We start from the raw sequence: 18,211 nt of genomic DNA, 5'->3' as shown, positions 1-18,211 counted from the left end.
GCCCAAACCCCCAGGGTACATACACCCTCAAGAATGTGTTTGTGCCCCTCCAGGATATGTGTGTGTGTGTGTGTGTGTGTGTGTGTGTGTGTGTGTGTGTCCACTCCCCTCCCACCCAGCCCTCCTCCTGGCTTGCTGGTATCAGCAGCTCAGCAGTGTATTAGATACATGGAAACCTCCAAGCTCATCTGGCTTCCTTCTTTGGCTTCCACCTCATGAGGTTACAGCTCATTTGATTGTGCCCTTATTCATGTGGATGTTTGGTTTGTTCCTCTCCCCATCTCCTCCCCTTAATAAACCTGAAGCCACAACTTCTATATCGCTACTGGCAGTGATGCCTGTAGGGGTCACTCGGAGGAGAAGCGGGCTAAAGCCCACTTTTACCAATGTTCGCAATGCAGCCCTCCCCGCATCATCCCAGTGACCTTGCACAGAATTTCTGGAATGAAGGGTGTGAGGTTACATTCTCCGCCATGGTAATCATGTGCCCACTCACTGGGATGGAGGTGAGATTAAAGCCTATCCCCATTCCCATGTGTCTCTCTGTGTGCCTGTTTATATTTCCCTCAACCCAGTGTGTTCGTGCATCTATATTATTATTTTTTATTATTATTATTATTTATTTATATAGCACCATCGATGTACATGGTGCTGTACAGATAACACAGTAAATAGCAAGACCCTGCCGCATAGGCTTACAATCTAATATGCATGCAGTTCCCAGAGTCCCTGCCAACACTGGGTGTGGCAGAAAAGATTCTGCATCTTTGCTGTAGTGAAAAGGGATTGAGGATGAAAGAGCAAAGGAGAGTGTTGGTACATGGAGCATAAGCCATAAATGAGTACAATATGTAAGACTATACGTGTCATCAGACGGGGTGGGTGGGGTATCATGTTTCTTTACTGTCACTTCACCACCCCTGCTTCTGTCCCACATTACTTTTTTCTTCTCAAAGAGGATCGAGGATGTAAACAAAGACCATGTGGCCCATTCAGGGGGCATTTTTATCATGCTGCTTTTCCTGCACACAGCAGGAAATGGCAGCACATTCCATTTTTTAAAAAAAAGTTGGATAAAAGGGGGTCTATTTTATATGGAAAGAAGGCAAGGAGGAGCGGGAGGTATGCGGGAGGCAGAAAAAGCACACACTCCTCACATACCTTTTTCCTGAGCAGAATCACTAGGATCCAGCCACCGTGGAAACTTCCAGCAGTGGTATAGCCACTTCTGGAGATAGCGGGTGAGCGGTGCAGCCACTGCAAGAAGTGGGTGTCCATTGTGCCCCACAACCAATCAAAGCTGCCATCCCTGCTATGTAATGTCTTTGCTGCTTACATGGCACAGAGAAGTTAAGGTGGGATATTTGTCAGTGATTTTATGCATAAGTAAAAATTAGGTATTATTTCCTGCAGAGTAGGGAGGTGCTTTGGAATCCAGAGTGATGCTGTGACCCTTCAAGACAAAGTGGGATTCCTTCCAAAACAAACAAAACCGTATTAGCACTCTCCCAGAACAATGTGAGTGATGTGGTTATTCGGAGGGTGCATATGGGAGACACGCTGCGAACTTGGCCCTGGGCAGCGGCATCAAGAGATGCCATCAGAGTGCTGGGACACTACCCAAATGCCAGGGCTACTGTTGGCATACACCTCTACCAACCCACAGATTCCCAGTCATTCTCTATCTTCACTCTCTATACACTAGGGGATATATGAGAATTTTGTTTTTGCCGACAAAAAGTGTGAATCTGATCCATTCATAGCTCTAAATGTGAGTGCAGGATCGAGCAGGCTCCACTGAAAATACTTGCAAATTGTCAAATATGTGCTCCCCCACCACACACAAACACACACACGGAAAGGGGGGAAGATGTGTAAATGAACTGATCTGAATGCCACAAAGAATCTGGAAGCAGAAGTAAAGATGCAGGTTAAAAGCTTCATGTAGAAAACCCACACCTCCAGCGACTGCAGTGATGTATTTAATCCAGGAGTCGGAGAGGTTAAAGAAACCTGTAGAGGGGAAGAGAAACACATAACACTACCATAACCCCTTCGTCACCTCAGGTGACACAAAATGTACCCACGGCATGTAATGAAGTGGAAACCACAAGCAGGACATTCGACTATGAAAGTGGGATATAAAAGGCAGGAGCCACACTACTGCTTTATAGCGGTATTGAAGTGCACTGACAACTGTTGGGGCCCATTGGCACGTACCATAAACTAGGCATGTGCTCCGCTCCGATTAGAAGCGCAGAAGCAAGAGCGAATTGGCCTGCTCCGCCTTGCCCAGAGGCGGAGTAGAAGCGGACCGCGGACCCCTAGAAGCAAGGTGAAGAGAAGCGCCCATTTTCGGAGCGCTCCGGTTTCCGCGTTCCGCTTCTATCGCCATCTTGAAACATTTCGCCCATAGGATTGCATTGCGGAAAAGAAAGGGGGATAACTGTGTTGTTTTTGAAGCTATCTTTCTAAAAATTCTTGTGCTTGAAGAGTCGTGGATGGGGGTCATTTTGAGACAACTCTCAGCTCTCTGCGTGGTGCGGGTCGCGCGCTAGAATTTTTTAAAGAAACGGCGGGAAATACCTTTTTCAAAGGGTTGAGGGGCAGAGTCAACTCCTGGTCATGATCACATGATCCCAAAGTTGGAGGAGGGGATAGGCAAAACGGGTAACTTGGGATTCTGGGAACTTCTCTTTCTTAGTCTGAATGGACTTTTCCCAGTGTTTTTTAAAAGAGTAGCACCACCAAATGCACAAACACAACCTGTGAAATCATATACTAAGCCAATAATAAGAGATAGAAACACAGCACTGCTACCCACCCTAACTTTGGGGAACAACTGAAAAGATGTGGTGCAAGGGGATGAGCTCCCCTAGGGCATCCCATGTGGCCATGCCCTCACTCTCTCCTGTACTTGGAAGGCCATCAGAGCCTTCCAAAGAGAGTAACCTGGTGGAGCAATGCCTATCATGAGTTGAAGTGAGAGTTCCACTTTTCAGAGCTCTCGTGGTGGAGCAATGGCTTTCATGAGTTGAACTGACAGCCTTGCTTCTTAAAAGACTGGTTGACCAGTCAAATTGGCAGCTGCTGCTTCCCCCTCCCCTGGGCACGTCCCCCTATTGCTGGTAAACGACAGATATAGCCTTTTTAAAAAAGTTCTTCTTGTTGTTTATTCAGCAACACTGCTGCTTTTAATTCCACCCCTCCTTTGTTTATTTATTTATTTATTCCATTTTATATGCATTACTGGCTTATTCTTGGCTCACTTCCTTATGCCCCCAGAAATGTCTGCTGCCTGCCTGCCTGCCTTCCCTCTCTCCTCCCATGCCCGCCTCGCAGGGATGTTGCGTGTGTCTGGCTTTGACTCAGGGGAGAAGTCCTTCCTGCGCTCACTTGGAGTTTTGGAAGTTCCAAATCCATTTTTCAAGTGTGGAAGAAGATTCATACTCCCCAATTCATGGCATGTTGGGATTTCCTTTGAAATGGCCCCATTGAGATATCTGCAGGTTTAAGCCCCGCCAAAAAACAGGGGATGATGGGACTGCCTTGAGTTGGGGCGTGCGTGTGTATCCCTGGATAAGCTATCATGGTGGTGAGTTAGAGGTTTCTAACGTGCAAATTGACGGAGCTATCGAAAGGGGTGTGAATGGGGTGTTGGATTTTCATAAATTCCCCAAAAATCAGGGGATGATTTTAGCTTAATGCAAGCCTATGGGGGGGGGGAAACGGAGCTCCAATCCGAATCCGCAGCTCCGCAGCGGAGCGGAGCGGACATGGACGGAGCGGGGCGGAGCGAAGTGGGGCCAATCCGAAAATCACGGATCTGGAAGTGAAGTGGAGCAGGGGGTCCGTGCACACCCCTACCATAAACCACTTTCATAGTGGAATATCCTGCTTGGTGTAGATGAGCCCCAACACTCACTCCCCCAACTTTTTGTTGGTGGTTACACATGTAAATCTATTATTATTATTATTATTATTATTATTATTATTATTATTATTATTATTATTATTATTATTATTTACATTTATATACCGCCCCATAGCTGAAGCATTCTGGGCGGTTTACACCTGTTATTTCTGGTCCCCCCTTTCTAACTTCAGATAATTCCAAGCCCTACTTACTTTTCATATCTAAGTGAGAAGAAGAAGAAAAAAATTCTTAAAATGTGGCAAACAAGTTTTCTTTAACAATTCCATTGGGAATCCCCAACTTCAATAATTAGATAGCAATTAATTCTGCTGCTTCTCAAAACCTCAGTGGAATTTCAGTGACCCTTAGAAAAACTAATAGTGGAAACTGTGGAGGAGTGTGTGTGTGTGTGTTTGTGTGTGTGTGCGTGTGCGTGTGTAGTTCTATTTACTGCTTGGGAGAGGGAGTTGTAACAGGCATAGATCTCATCTTCTCATCTTGGATATTCCAGGTTTCAGGAGACAATACTACTGAAATCAAGGGTTTTTTAAGAAAGGTGACTACAGTGACAGAGAAGTACAGGAAACCAACAAGATCTTTGATTAGACTTAATAATTGCCATTTTACTGAGGATGATGGTTTCAGAGATCTTGCTTGTGGTACTGTTTACTCCCCAGTTAAGCATAGCTCACATTGTGAAATGCAGTGTCTACAATCCACACCATCCACTGCACACCTATCATCAACCAGGAGACCTCATCATTGGTGGCATCACTTCTCATGGTGGCTTCATCTCCAGTCCAATCGACTTCACTGAAGACCCCCCTCCAGCATTGCATGAAGACTTTATGTAAGGACTACTTTTTGTTTGTTTTTATTTCCATGCATTTCTGTCATGAGAATGGACAGTCGTACAGCTGCAGCCTTAAAAAAATGTGGCTCATTAGTATAATTAAGGGAATGCTGAAAAATAGAAGAATCTCTTCTCTTCAAGCTAGAGAGAAAAAAGACCATGTGGGATACATTTACTTTTAAGCCTGTTTTGTACTACAAAAGAATTAAAGATTATACTATATACATAATATAGAATTATGAAAATGTCATGGAACATGGTGGCAAAAATTATAACAAGTGTGAAATATACTACTGATACAAGACACATTTGTCTTTCTAGTGTTGTGTCTAAGGCTTACCAGCACATCCTGGCCCTGGAATTTGCAGTGAAGGAAATCAATGAAAACCCTCAGATCTTACCCAATCTCACCTTGGGCTTCCACATCTACGATAGCTATTACAATGCAAGGAAGACCTATCATGCCACAATGCTACTTATATCAGCACTTGAGAGATTGAACCCCAACTACATATGTAACATCCAACATAGCCTCATAGCTGTAATTGGGGGACTAGACTCCCAAGTCTCCCTTCATGTGGCAACTATGTTGGATATCTATAAGATTCCACAGGTAGGACTCCTCTGTGTGTGTGTGTGTGTATGTGTGTGTATGTGTGTGTGTTTGTGTGTGTGCACAGTATGGGGAAAATCCAACGTACTAAATCTCTCAATCTCTGTTCTGGGAGATGAAGTTTGGGACAGGGTTTTTTGGTGGACAGATTGATGAAAATATCAAATATCAATTTGCCCCTTTCACAGTAGCTGCTGTGAAAGGGGCCAATTCCAAGTTAGACACAATTAACAAATGACCCGGAAACAAAACTGCCAGTATCAGACTGCCCTTGTGCGAATCTAATGGGTGACCACACTTGGAATACTGCATACAGTTCTGGTTACCACATCTACAGTAAAAAAAGGGGGGAAAAAGATTTTGTAGGTGTTGACAACATGCAGAAAAGGGCAACTAAAATGAGCAAGGAGCTAGACCAACTCACCTATTAGGAAAGGTTACAATGCTTGGGACAATGATTTAACTTAGAGAAAATACAAATGAGGGGAAACATGATAGAGGTATATAAAATTATGCATGGAGAGCGTGGATAGTGAGACACTTTTCTCCCTCTCTAAAAATACCAGAACCTGGATTCTCCAAAGAAGGTCATTTGTGGGAAATTTATGAGAAATAAAACAAAGCATTTCTTTTAACAGTGCATATTTTAACTATTGGCTTATCTACACCAAGAAGGATATTCCACTATGAAAACGGGAAACAAAAGGCAGGAGCCACACTACTGCTTTATATAACGCTACAGAAGTGCACTGACAACTGTTGGGGCCCATTGACACATACCATATACTGTTTTCATCCCACTTTCATAGTGTTATATCCTGTTTAGTGTAGAGGTGTCATGGGCCCCAACAGTTGTCAGTGCACTTCATTACCACTATAAAGCAGTGGTGAGGCGCTTGCCTTTTATGAACCACTTTCATCCTGCTTTCATAGAGGAATATCCTGCTTGGTGTAGAAGAGCCCAAAGTGTCTATTACAGCAACAGACAAATCTGGGTCTTTAGTGCACCACTGAGAGCCATCCAGCTTCAAGGCAGTGGTAAAGCTGGAGCTAAGCACTGCATAAGATACCACACCTTATGCAGGTTTCATCCAGCAGGGGCTTGGCTGAACTTGGAAAGTGCCTAACACAACATGTCAAACTGAAAGGTTTTTTTTATTTTATTTTTTTGGTTATTGAATAAAAAAATGTTAATAAATAAATGCAAATTCCAATATACAATAAATACAAATGGTACTTTCAACCTCCAATTATAGATCAATCAAAGGACGTTCTTTTCAACATATAGACTTTTTTTAAATATGTCAAGTGAAGAAAAATCCATTATAGGATAGCTGTATGAGACTTTGCTTCTTTGTGTGTGAAGGTGGGAGGGAGGGAGAAAACATTAGAGCAATATAATTTGGGAAGACACACTGTTCACACATGGCAAGAGCAGTGTTCAGAAAGACAAGCGAGACAAAGCAGATTACAATTGCAATGTATCTTCCCCCTTCCCTTGAAGTTCTTCCCTAAGAGATCAACCCATTTAGGTGCCCTCTTAGTACCTCCTCTGGAACTGTAGCATGGGAGCAATAACATTCACTTATTTCACATGAATCCTGTAAGAATTGCTATGAATATATGAAACTTCATTATGTCTTTCCTCACCTATCTCTTTTTAGCTCATATATGGCACCTCTCCAATAATGAACCACAAAACTCCAGGACTTCCATTCTACCAAATGGTCCCTCAGGAAGCCCTGCAATACAAGGGGATTCTCTCTTTACTTCTGCATTTCAGGTGGATTTGGATTGGGGTGCTTATTATGAATGATGACAATGGAGAAAGATTTGTGCAAAGTGTGTTTTCAGAGTTTTCCCAGAATGGTGTCTGTTTTGCCTTCATAGAAAGAATCCCCAAATACAGTTTTGATGATAAATTTCAGGAGATGCTACAGCAGGGTATAAAAATATATGATCAAGTCATGGGTAGCAATGCGATTGCACTGGTAGTGTATGGAGGCTCTAATTCCATCGTGTTTCTGAGATGGTTTCCATATCTATCAGGACTAGAGGAAGTGTTAAATAAACCAAAAGGCAAAGTGTTGATAATCACAGCCCAGATGGAGCTTGTTTCATTTTTGTATCAAAGGGATTGGGACACAGAACTATTCCATGGTGCTCTTGCTTTCACACTTCACTCCAATGACCCGCCAGGATTCAAATCTTTTCTTGAGAACACAAACCCTTTCAGCACAAAAGGAGATGGTTTTATCAAGGACTTCTGGAAACAGGCCTTTGACTGTGTGTTCCCAAATACAGTTCTGGGCAATGTGGAGAACGGGGATATTTGCACTGGAGAGGAGAAGCTGGAAAATCTCCCAGCACCATTTTTTGAAATGAGCATGACGGGACACAGCTACAGCATCTACAATGCCGTCTATGCCTTGGGCTATGCATTAGATACCCTGTTCGCATCTAGACTCAAAAACACAGTGATGGTACATGGAGGGAGATCAAAGCTTCAGAATCAACCATTGTGGTTGGAGGTAATAGGCTAAATATTTTCATGGGGCAATGAATCACATATTGGGCATTACAAGAAATTATGATCTGTGTAGGAAATTGACCACCCACCATCTTTTCCTGATATTTTCCATCTTCCTTTCTTTGCATATGTCAAAACCAGGAAGACAGCCTTCTTTCTTTCCTCTTTGTTGTCTTTAAACTATCAATATGATTGACCAACACTATTGAACTTTTCCTGATTAATCTAATATCCCATCCTTTTATATTTAAGTAAGAGTGAGACCATTTTCTCCCACTCAAAAAAACCCTATGCCTAATTTACTTTTCCTCCTAACAGCAGTATTTTCAAAACCTTTCCCTTTCCCTTTCCCTTTTCAATCTAGCTCCATCACTTTCTGAAAGGTGTGTCATTTAACAACAATGCAGGAGATGAGGTGTCCTTTGACCAGAATGGGGAGTTAGTTGCTGGATTTGATGTAATCAACTGGATTGTTTCCTCAAATAACTCCATTAATTGCATACAAGTTGGACGTGTGTCTCCGCAGAGCATTCCAAGCCAAATATTCAGCATCAATGAAGATGCCATAACATGGCACCATTGGTTTAACCAAGTAGGATGTTCTTTCTTTCTTTTTTACACTATTTATACTGTCTAACTGTCAAAGCTCTCTTCAGGAATTTACAACAATTTCTGAAGACATTTAATTTTAATTGACCTCTGACTCCCTATGCAACTATGTAAAATCAGTTTCGTTGAAGTATGATGCATAGATAATGTATTTTTAATTTCTCCAAAAGTCACAGTTTAGGTAGTATGGTTAATACAGAGTGGGAAAAATCTTGAGCCAATAATTAACTGCTCTAGTGACAATGGTAGATTTAACTGCCATTACGCCGGTTTCCAAGTATAAAATTGAAGCAAGTGTAGAGCTGTGCACAAGTGGCCTCTCAAAATTCTCCACCCTATTAGTAGGCAATTTCAACAAATTTCTCCAGAGGGAGGAGAAATTCTCCAACAATTTCTCATAGCTAGGCATCAGCAAGGGTGGTAGAACAACCTAAGGGCTTTGGGGTTTGCTGCTATGGTTATTTTCTGCATTGTTGTTGTTGTTTTTGCACTGCCACTGGAAGTGGCAATAGCGTCAACTGTGTTGGCAGTGTGGCTACCATTTTGCATCTTCCACAATACCCCATATATCTAGCATCATTCCAGGGCATGGCAGGGGATCAGCTCTAGTTATTCTTCAGGCTTCAGCACCTTCCCTAAGGTCTTTCTGAGGGGTGATTCTGGCTACACCTTTTCAATAATAATAATAATAATAATAATAATAATAATAATAATAATAATAATAATAATATTTCTTACCCGCATCTCCATTTTGATCAAGGTGAGGAAGAACAATAAATTTAAAACACATAAAATATCAATTAAAAACATAGTATACAGTGTTAAAATTTCCTTTAAAAACATACTAAAAACATAATGAAAGTGCTGACAACACTAGGGGTGTGCACGGACCCCCCGCTCCGCTTCACTTGCAGATCTGCCATTTTCCGGATCGGGCCGCTCCGCCCCGCCCCCGCTCTGCCCACTTCCGCTCCGCTCCACCCGGAGCTCCGGATCAGGATCCGGAGCTCCGTTTCCCCCCCCATAGGCTTGCATTGAAAGCTAAAAAATTATACAACTTTTTTCTGTTCAAGTTAGAAACCTCATGTTTGGCACCATGACACCTCATGGGGATATACACACGCACGCCAAGTTTCAAAGCAATCCCATCATCCCCTGATTTTTGGCGAATTTTTGAAAATCGGGCACCCCACACACAACATCCCTGCGAGGTGGGCAGGGGAGGAGGGAGGGAAGGCAGGCAGGCATGCAGCTGGCATTTCTGGGGGCATAAGGAAGTGAGCCAAGGATAAGCCAGTAATGCATATAAAATGGAATAAATCAATCAATAAACAAAGGAGGGGTGGAATTAAAAGCAGCAGTGTTGCTCAATAAACAGCAAGAAGAATTTTTTTAAAAAGGCTATATCTGTCTTTTACCAGCAATAGGGGGACGTGCCCGGGGGAGGGGGAAGTAGCTGCCAGTTCAAGACACTGACAGCCACCAACAGCTCTGAGAAGAAGTAAAACGCTCACTTCGACTCATAACAGGCATTGCTCCACCACTGAAAAGTGACCATTCACTTCAACTCATGATAGGCATTGCTCCACCGTTTTACTCTCTTTGGAAGGCTCTAATGGCCTTCCAGTGCAGGAGAGAGTGGGGGCACGTCCACGATGAGATGCCCTAGGGGAGCTCATCCCCTTGCACCACATCGATTCAGATGTTCACCAAGGTTAGGGTGGGGAGCAGTGCTGTGTTTCTATCTCTTATTCTTGGCTTAGTATATGATTTCAGGTTGTGTTTGTGCATTTGGTGGGGCTACTGTGTTAAAAAACACGGGGAAAAGCCCGTTCAGATGAAGAAAGAGAAGTTTCCCAGAATCCCAAGTTACCTGTTTTGCCTATGCCCTCCTCCAACTTTGGGATCATCATGACCGGGAGCTGACTCTGCCCCTCAGCCCTTTGAAAAAGGTATTTTTCCCGCCGATTTTTTAAAAACTTCTAGCGCGCGACCCGTACGATGCAGAAAGTTGAGAGTAGTCTCAAAATGACCCCCATCCACGACTCTCTGTGCACAAGAATTTTCAGAATGATAGCTTAAACCCCCCCCCCAGTTATCCCCAATTCTTTCCCTCAATGCAATCCTATGGGCGAAAAGCCGAAAACGCAGTTTGAGCCGCGCGGTTGACCCGATTTTCACAAAAATATAGCATGCGACCCAGACAACGCAGAGAGGTGAGAGTGGTCTCAAAATGACCCCCATCGACGACTCTCTGTGCACAAGAATTTTCAGAATGATAGCTTCAAAAACAACGTAGTTATGCGCGATTATTTGCCGCAATGCAATCCTATGGTGAAATGTTTTCAAGATGGCGACCGGAGCGCTCCGCCTGAACTTGGAGCTCCGAAAAATGGGCGCTTCTCTTCGCCTTGCTTCTAGGGGGTCCGCGGTCCGCTCCTACTCCGCCTCTGGGTAAGGCGGAGCAGGCCAATCCGCTACTGCTTCTACGCTCCTAATCGGAGCGGAGCACATCCCTAGACAACACCACTCCTGTAGCAGATGTGTGGTTGGGGGCTGGGCTGGGCTGGGGAGGGGGCAAAGCCTGTCACTGTGTCAAAGCCTGCCCTTCAAATTCCTGAAAAGTTGTGTTTCACATGGAAGAGGCTTCCATTTTCCTGCCTCATTCTCAGGTTCTAAATGTATCTTGGTGGGTTCCCCCCCTTACCAAATCATGATAAGGTGGCCGAGGATACTGTCTGTATTTTTATTTCTGTTACACATCTCTGCATTGCTCTATAGTCTCCCAGGATGCCTGCAATTCCTGAACTGAAAAGGCCCTATGGAAGCTGAAACTAAGTAAGAGACGGGGAGGGAAACCCTCACCAGAAACTCTCAACACAAAACCCTCAACAGAAATCTCAGGACACAACAAAAGACTGCAGAAATTATAATACAGTCGCATACACAATTAATAGTGCTAGTGTAAATCAAAGTGTAATTATGAAGTTCACAAGAATTGTTCTAACACTTTCTGAGATTTAATAATGATAAATGAGGTCATATAAATAATGAAGAAAGTCAATACAGTTGTCTTTTCAAATCAGATTATCTCAGGTGAATTTTGACAGACATAAAAGCCGTCATACATAGTAAATAAGGTCAATACAATTATAAGCTATTGTTAAAGCTTGAGACAGAGAATGAACAAATAAAGGAATGTATGATAAAATGGGATCAAAACTTTGGGTATAAGGTACCAATGGAAATATGGAAAAATATGTGGGTAAAATCTTTAAAATATACGTTAAGTACCAGACTTAAGGAGAGTTTTTATAAGATGCTGAATAGATGGTATATGTCTCCTCCAAAACTAGCAAAAATATACAGGGTTTGTCTGGGTGACTGTTGGAAATGTGAATAACAAGAAGGAACCTTTTACCATATGTGGTGGTCATATAAAAAAGCAAAATCTTTCTGGACTCAGATTCACTTACCAATGCAAATTCTTAAAAAGATAAATATACAAATGAAAACAGAAGCATTTTTATTGGGACCTATGGATGATCAACTTAAAGAAAAAAGGAGGACTGTTGTTTCTGTTTACGACAACAGCTGCCAGACTGTTGTACGCACAATACTGGAAAAAGACACAAATACCATTAACAGAGGAATGGCTGCTCAAGGTTTTGGAGTTGGCAGAGATGGCGAAACTTACAGCATTAGTGAGGGAAAAATCAACAACCTCATTTGTACTGTACTGGAAACCTTTGTTGGAGAATATACAAGAGTTGCAAAATAATGATCTATTTGTTTGTGGATTCTGTATATGATCTGTGGTTTTTACATAACACTGAGCTGGCTAAAGGGTAGTAATTGAAAACCTATGTCTGACCTGAAGATTGCCTCAAATGGAATATGGCCTTATATGTTTCGTATATGTGTTTTTATTAGAGGTAGTGTATTATATTATTAGTCAAGTATGTGATGTTTTGTAATTTTTCCCCTTCTTCTCCCCCTCTTCCCTGTGCTTTGCTAATAATAAAACTGTTGAAATTCAAATACAATTATCTTTTCAACCCTGATTATCTTAGGTGAGTGACCTCTAATCATTGGACAGCAACTCCAGAACGTGGTGTCTACTGGCTCAAGCCATGAAATCCCTCCTACATCTTTGGCATTTGTATCCTGGAATATAATTTGGCTGGGAAAACATTACGGCAAGAAAATAAGTTTTTGCATTGGAGTAAATGAGCTTTTTTTGAAGCAATCCAGTTTATTATTTCCCTACCTAATCCTCAACCCTATCATTCAATGCAAAGTAAGAGAGGAATGCAGTGTGGCTGTATTTTGAATATTCCAGTCCCACATACAATAGTTTTCTAAAGAAGAATAGAAACAACACCACATTCTGAAGTTGCTGTCGAATTTATCATTGTTAAATCTCAGACAGTGTGAAGTCTAGTTATAATTGTGTTATGTGATTCATCAGACTAAGTGTTAACATGGGCTCCAATGGCTCTCTATAAGAATGAAAATTAGCAATGGGCTGTTCCATATCAAGTGCTCTCTTCTGTGCCTGTTCACACATTATGGGGGGGGGAGGGAATGTGGAAAGGCCCTGTAATATTAAGGATTCCAAGATTATTCTTTTGAAGATTATAATTACCCTTTTTCATTTATGGATTAGGTACAACCTTTTTCTGTATGTAGTGAGAGTTGTCATCCTGGTTCTAGCAAAAAAGTGAAAGAGGGAGAGCCATTTTGCTGCTATGATTGCATCCCATGTCCAGACGGGAAGTTTTCAGACCAAGAGGGTAAGAAATATACTGTTCAGATTTAAAACAAACAAACAAATAAACAAACCCAGAATGCTTGTAATCCAGAGCAATATGGATATAGAATATGTAAATAAGGACTGAGAGGCAGTTGCTGGTGTGTGTGTGTGTGTGTGTTTGAGAGAGAGAGAGAAGGCGGGATAATTTGTCCCCTGTTATTCTAAACACATTCAGTTATTTATTTATTTATTTATTTATTTATATAGCACCATCAGTGTACATGGTGCTGTACAGAGTAAAACAATTAAATAGCAAACCCCTGCTGCATAGGCTTACATTCTAATAGAATCATAATAAAACAATAAGAAGGGGAAGGGAATGCACCAAACAGGCACAGGGTGGAGTAAAACTAACAGTATAAAAGACCAAAATCAAGTTTTAAACGCTTTAGAAAAAAGAAAAGTTTTTAACTGTGCTTTAAAAACTGTGATTGAACATGTAGTTTGCAAATGTTCTGGGAGAGCGTTCCAGGCATATGGGGCAGAAGAAGAAAAAGGACATACCCGTTGTCGTATGGATGGGGGCTTGCTTTACTCCTTCAATTAAATTTAAAATGCATGTTGAATGGCCACAATGAAGGACAGTTAAGCTAGTATCTAAAAAAAGGAAGACAGCTCTCAAAAATGAGGGTTAACTCCTGTGCAAAGAGATTCTCAAACTTGGGGCTTGTCAATATGGCTTGTTTGACCCGACCTAAATGCACATATTTGCGTTTAAGGACACAAGAAACAGCTGTCCATTCACCATAGCACCGGGTTTAAAATGTGATAATGTGCATATTTGCATTTGCTATTTACCACAATTTTTGGATCACGTGTTATGGTTATGTGTATTTGGGGGAGTTAATTCACATTTTGACGTGTGGGCAGAGCTTTGAGGGTAGGACATGTGATTGGCCATTTTCCCAATTTCTTACCTATCAGCTGCCTTGTTCCTTCGCACCATTTTTAGTTTGAATTCTCTGATTCTGCAGAGCTACACAGAGAAAGCTTATTAAAACAAAGAGGGGGGAACGGGCATGCACCCCTGCTGCCTCGTTCTCCCCTTCCTCGTAGTTTGTCTGTTATATGAACCTGCGGAGCTCCGCAGGTAAAATGTATAGCTTACATCATCTCTCCTCCGTAGCATCGTATATATGTATAAGAGCATGTGTGCATTTAAAACTGCACTATAAAAAAATCCAGGAAATAATTTGCTGTAGCTGCTGCAGTGTGACACTCTTTACCTAGATTCGAATCAACGAAAATTCAGGTTTATATTTAATTAGGAGCAATCCCGTTGTCATATGGATGGGGGCTTTCTTTACCCCTTCAAATAGTGATGTTGAGAAATCTCCCAGATGTATTCTCCCTCAAGGATGAATGGTTCTGTTTTCATGCCTCCATTCTCAGGACACTTAAGAATGTCTTTTGGTTGTGTTTTTGAGTTTACCTATTTGAGTTTGCAAGGTGGCCCAGAGTGTTGCGTGTGTTTTCTTTTTGTTAAATGTTGCTCCAGCACTCTAGAGCCTCCCTGGCAGTCCATCCTTCCTGATCTGCAAATACCCCATGGGAGGTGAAGTCATGATCCCTTCTGCTGTGAGTGACTTGAAGTGTGGGCAGCTAGGGAGATTGTGGTCCACCAGAGGGGTGATTGTACAATGAAAGGGAAAACATTGAAACACACTCCTCAGCCATCTCACAACTAAGGAGAATTTCTTCAAAATTTTATTTCTGAAAGGAACAGTTACAGCATGTTGTTTTTATGCATGTTCAGATATGAAACCACATGCATTCTTTTTCAGATGTGGATGATTGCAAGAAATGCTCAGATGAAGACTATCCAAGCAACACTCGGGATTTCTGTATCCCCAAGGACATAAGCTTCTTGTCATATCAAGAACATTTGGGGATGGGTTTAGCCGGTGTCACTCTTTTCTTTTGTATCACCACTTTATTGGTGTTGGGAACATTTATGAAGCACCACAACACTCCCATTGTTAAAGCCAACAACCGGGATCTTACCTATATTCTCCTCATCTCCCTCCTGCTCTGCTTCCTTTGCACGTTGCTGTTTATTGGCCGCCCTCACAAAGTGACATGTCTACTCCGACAGACTGCTTTTGGCATAATTTTCTCAGTGGCTGTTTCTTGTGTGCTGGCAAAAACCATTACAGTGGTTCTGGCTTTCATGGCCACCAAACCAGGATCCAAGATGAGGAAATGGTTGGGGAAAACACTGGCCAATTCCATTGTTCTTTTCTGCTCCCTTCTCCAAGTAGGCATTTGTATTGTATGGTTGTCAACATCTCCCCCATACCCAGATGTCGACATGCACTCAGTGACTGGAGAAATAGTATTGGAGTGTAATGAAGGATCTGTGGCTATGTTTTACTCTGCCCTGGGCTATATGGGCTTCCTTTCAATTCTGTGTTTCATAGTAGCTTTTCTTGCCAGGAAGCTGCCGGATAGTTTCAATGAAGCCAAATTTATCACATTCAGCATGGTAGTATTTTGTGGTGTTTGGTTTTCCTTTGTTCCAGGTTATCTGAGCTCCAAGGGAAAATACATAGTTGCTGTGGAGATCTTCTCTATCTTAGCCTCCAGCTCTGGACTCCTCGGTTGCATCTTTTCTCCCAAATGTTTCATTCTTGTTTTGAGACCAAAGCTGAACAACAGGAACCAACTAATAAGAAGAATTTAAATGACTGTTCTTTGTTATGCTTTTTATTCTAGAGATATTTTTTCAAGTTTTCTTCTCAACCTATACCTTATATATATCTTCTGACAACGCAAGTAATTCTGCCTATTTTGAAACCTTCAATTGAAAAAGCAAACCAATTTCTTATTGAATCAGGGAAACCACATGTATAAGAACATATGAGACGCCATGATGGATCAGACCAAGGGTCCATCTAGTCCAGCATTCTGTTCACACAGTGGCCATCCAGCCTTTTACCAGCAGCCCACAAGCAGGACACAAATACCCCTCCTTTACTTGTTATACTTAGGGCTCATCTACACCAAGCAGGATATTCCACTATGAAAGCAGTATGAAAGTGGTATATGGTATGTGTCAGTGGGTTCTAATAGTTGTCAGTGCACTTCCTGCTTTCCTGCCTTTTATATACCACTTTCATACCACTTTCATAGTGGAATATCCTGCTTGGTGTAGATGATCCTTTAGTTTCTTTTTCAACTGATCTTCTTAAAACCAATAAATCACTTTAAACTGGTGGCTCTAATCAAGTTCTGTGGACAACTGGGGAGGGAGAGAGGAAAAGGGAGAGGTACAGAGGATGAGTGGGGAGTCCAATGGACTACCAGCTAGCCTCTTGGTGTGTAGGGGTAGCAGCTCACCACTGTCCCAAATTGGGCTAAAGCAGCCTGAAGCAGCCCTGAGGCATTGCACAATGCAATGTTACACCTCTCCCCATTGGGTAAATTCACCCATGTTACACCTCTCCCCATTGGGTAAATTGACTAAGCATCCCTGGTCAAGGATTTAGCTGGAGTGCTCAAGCTGTTTCTTCATTTGGGGAGGCTTAATTGTTTATGAGCTTTTCCCAGTTAAAATAGTCTGTGTGCAGCAAAGCCAATCCCCACCCCAAATGTTGGCTGTAGAGTGGAGTTCAGTGAGGAAGTGCAATATCAGTGTTGGAGTGGAGTTCATCACTGCCTGGTACTCAGCCAAAGATGGGATGACATCAGTAGCATAGACAAACCCTAATGTTAGGAGTCATGCCCTCCAATATCATCCAGACCATGGAAGGCTCTCTCTGTGTGTGGGAATTCATTCAGCCTCAACTCACGTTCCTCACCCCTTGTACAAAGGAAGTGTAATTTGTCATAATGTTGAAAGGGAAGAGTAACTTGGATCCCTTGAAAGAATCTTTGGGGGAATCCAATGTTATTTAGTGGAACTACTCTTTATAGGAGTGTTCGTCTGTGTGGCTCCACCTTGTATAACTGTAAATGAAAACAAATATTAGATAAATATGTAAGTCTTTTGTGAACTCTCCTTCCAAAGGAAAGTCAACCTAAGTAAGAGCTGCCCTCACTTTCAAAGGTGAAGAGTTCCAGTGTCAGCTGTTGGTAACAAAGTTTAGAGCAATCCTTGTGAATATATTTATGTAAACATGTCAACCTGTATATGTAAACATGTCAACCAAGTGCTAATGTTGCCTGAACCTTCTCATATTATCTCCTGGGAATAAGAGCTTGGCTTCACATGGCATGAAGCTCCCAAAAATACTTCTTCCCTGCTCCAAAGACACATTTGCATGAACAAGACCTGGTAGGTTTACACCTGGTAGGGTGACAACACACATTGCTTGTGTACACACATGTACACACACAATTGTCAAGAGAACTAATGGCCGCAATTAGAGAAAATTTCATACACAAAGCTCTTTGGTATTATTTATTTATTTATTACATTTCTATACCACCCAATAGCTGAAGCTCTTTGGGCTGTTCACCAAAATTAAAACCATGAAGACAAACAAAAGTATAAAAACACAGTACAACAGTACAATGTAAAAGCACAACCAGGATAAAACTGAGCAGCAATGCAGAGAATACAGATTTAAAATAGTAATTTCTTAAAAAAAAAACTAAGATGATAAACTGTTAAAATGCTGGGAAAATAAAAAGGTCTTCATCTAGCACCAAAAAGAGTATAACATAGGTGCCAGGAAAACCTCTCTAGGGAGCTCATTCCACTGTAGAGAAGGCCCTCCTCCTGGTAGCCACATGACTCACTTCCTTTGGCAGAGGCTCACAGAGAATAACCACTGAGGATGATCTTAGGGTCTGGGCAGGTACATATGGGAGGAGGTGTTCCTTCAGATAACCTGGCCCCAAGCCATTTAGGGCTTTGAATGATAATTCCA

At 42.0% G+C, this 18,211-nt stretch overlaps 1 protein-coding gene across 1 annotated transcript; it reads left to right on the top strand.

The window, feature by feature from the left end:
- The first annotated feature begins 4,551 nt into the window (after positions 1 to 4,551).
- Positions 4,552 to 16,020, top strand: LOC134405551 (vomeronasal type-2 receptor 26-like). Its single transcript, XM_063136794.1, has 7 exons — positions 4,552 to 4,766; positions 5,091 to 5,382; positions 5,498 to 5,598; positions 7,166 to 7,865; positions 8,277 to 8,504; positions 13,191 to 13,317; positions 15,122 to 16,020. Exons 1-7 carry the CDS (start codon positions 4,552 to 4,554, stop codon positions 16,018 to 16,020), a joined length of 2,562 nt encoding a protein of 853 aa, XP_062992864.1.
- The last annotated feature ends 2,191 nt before the right edge of the window (positions 16,021 to 18,211 follow it).

This window comes from Elgaria multicarinata, chromosome 11 (assembly GCF_023053635.1).
Source record: "Elgaria multicarinata webbii isolate HBS135686 ecotype San Diego chromosome 11, rElgMul1.1.pri, whole genome shotgun sequence".
Taxonomy (NCBI): domain Eukaryota; kingdom Metazoa; phylum Chordata; class Lepidosauria; order Squamata; family Anguidae; genus Elgaria; species Elgaria multicarinata.
This window is presented reverse-complemented; position numbering and strand designations above follow the sequence as displayed.

What these genes read in the sequence shown, in the direction of transcription:
- LOC134405551 (XM_063136794.1), top strand. Translation starts at nt 4,552, where the DNA reads ATGGTTTCAGAGATCTTGCTTGTGGTACTGTTTACTCCCCAGTTAAGC. An exon ending in GCATTGCATGAAGACTTTAT is followed by an intron (nt 4,767 to 5,090) that starts GTAAGGACTACT and finishes TTGTCTTTCTAG; the next exon opens with TGTTGTGTCTAAGGCTTACC. An exon ending in ATATCTATAAGATTCCACAG is followed by an intron (nt 5,383 to 5,497) that starts GTAGGACTCCTC and finishes CTGTTCTGGGAG; the next exon opens with ATGAAGTTTGGGACAGGGTT.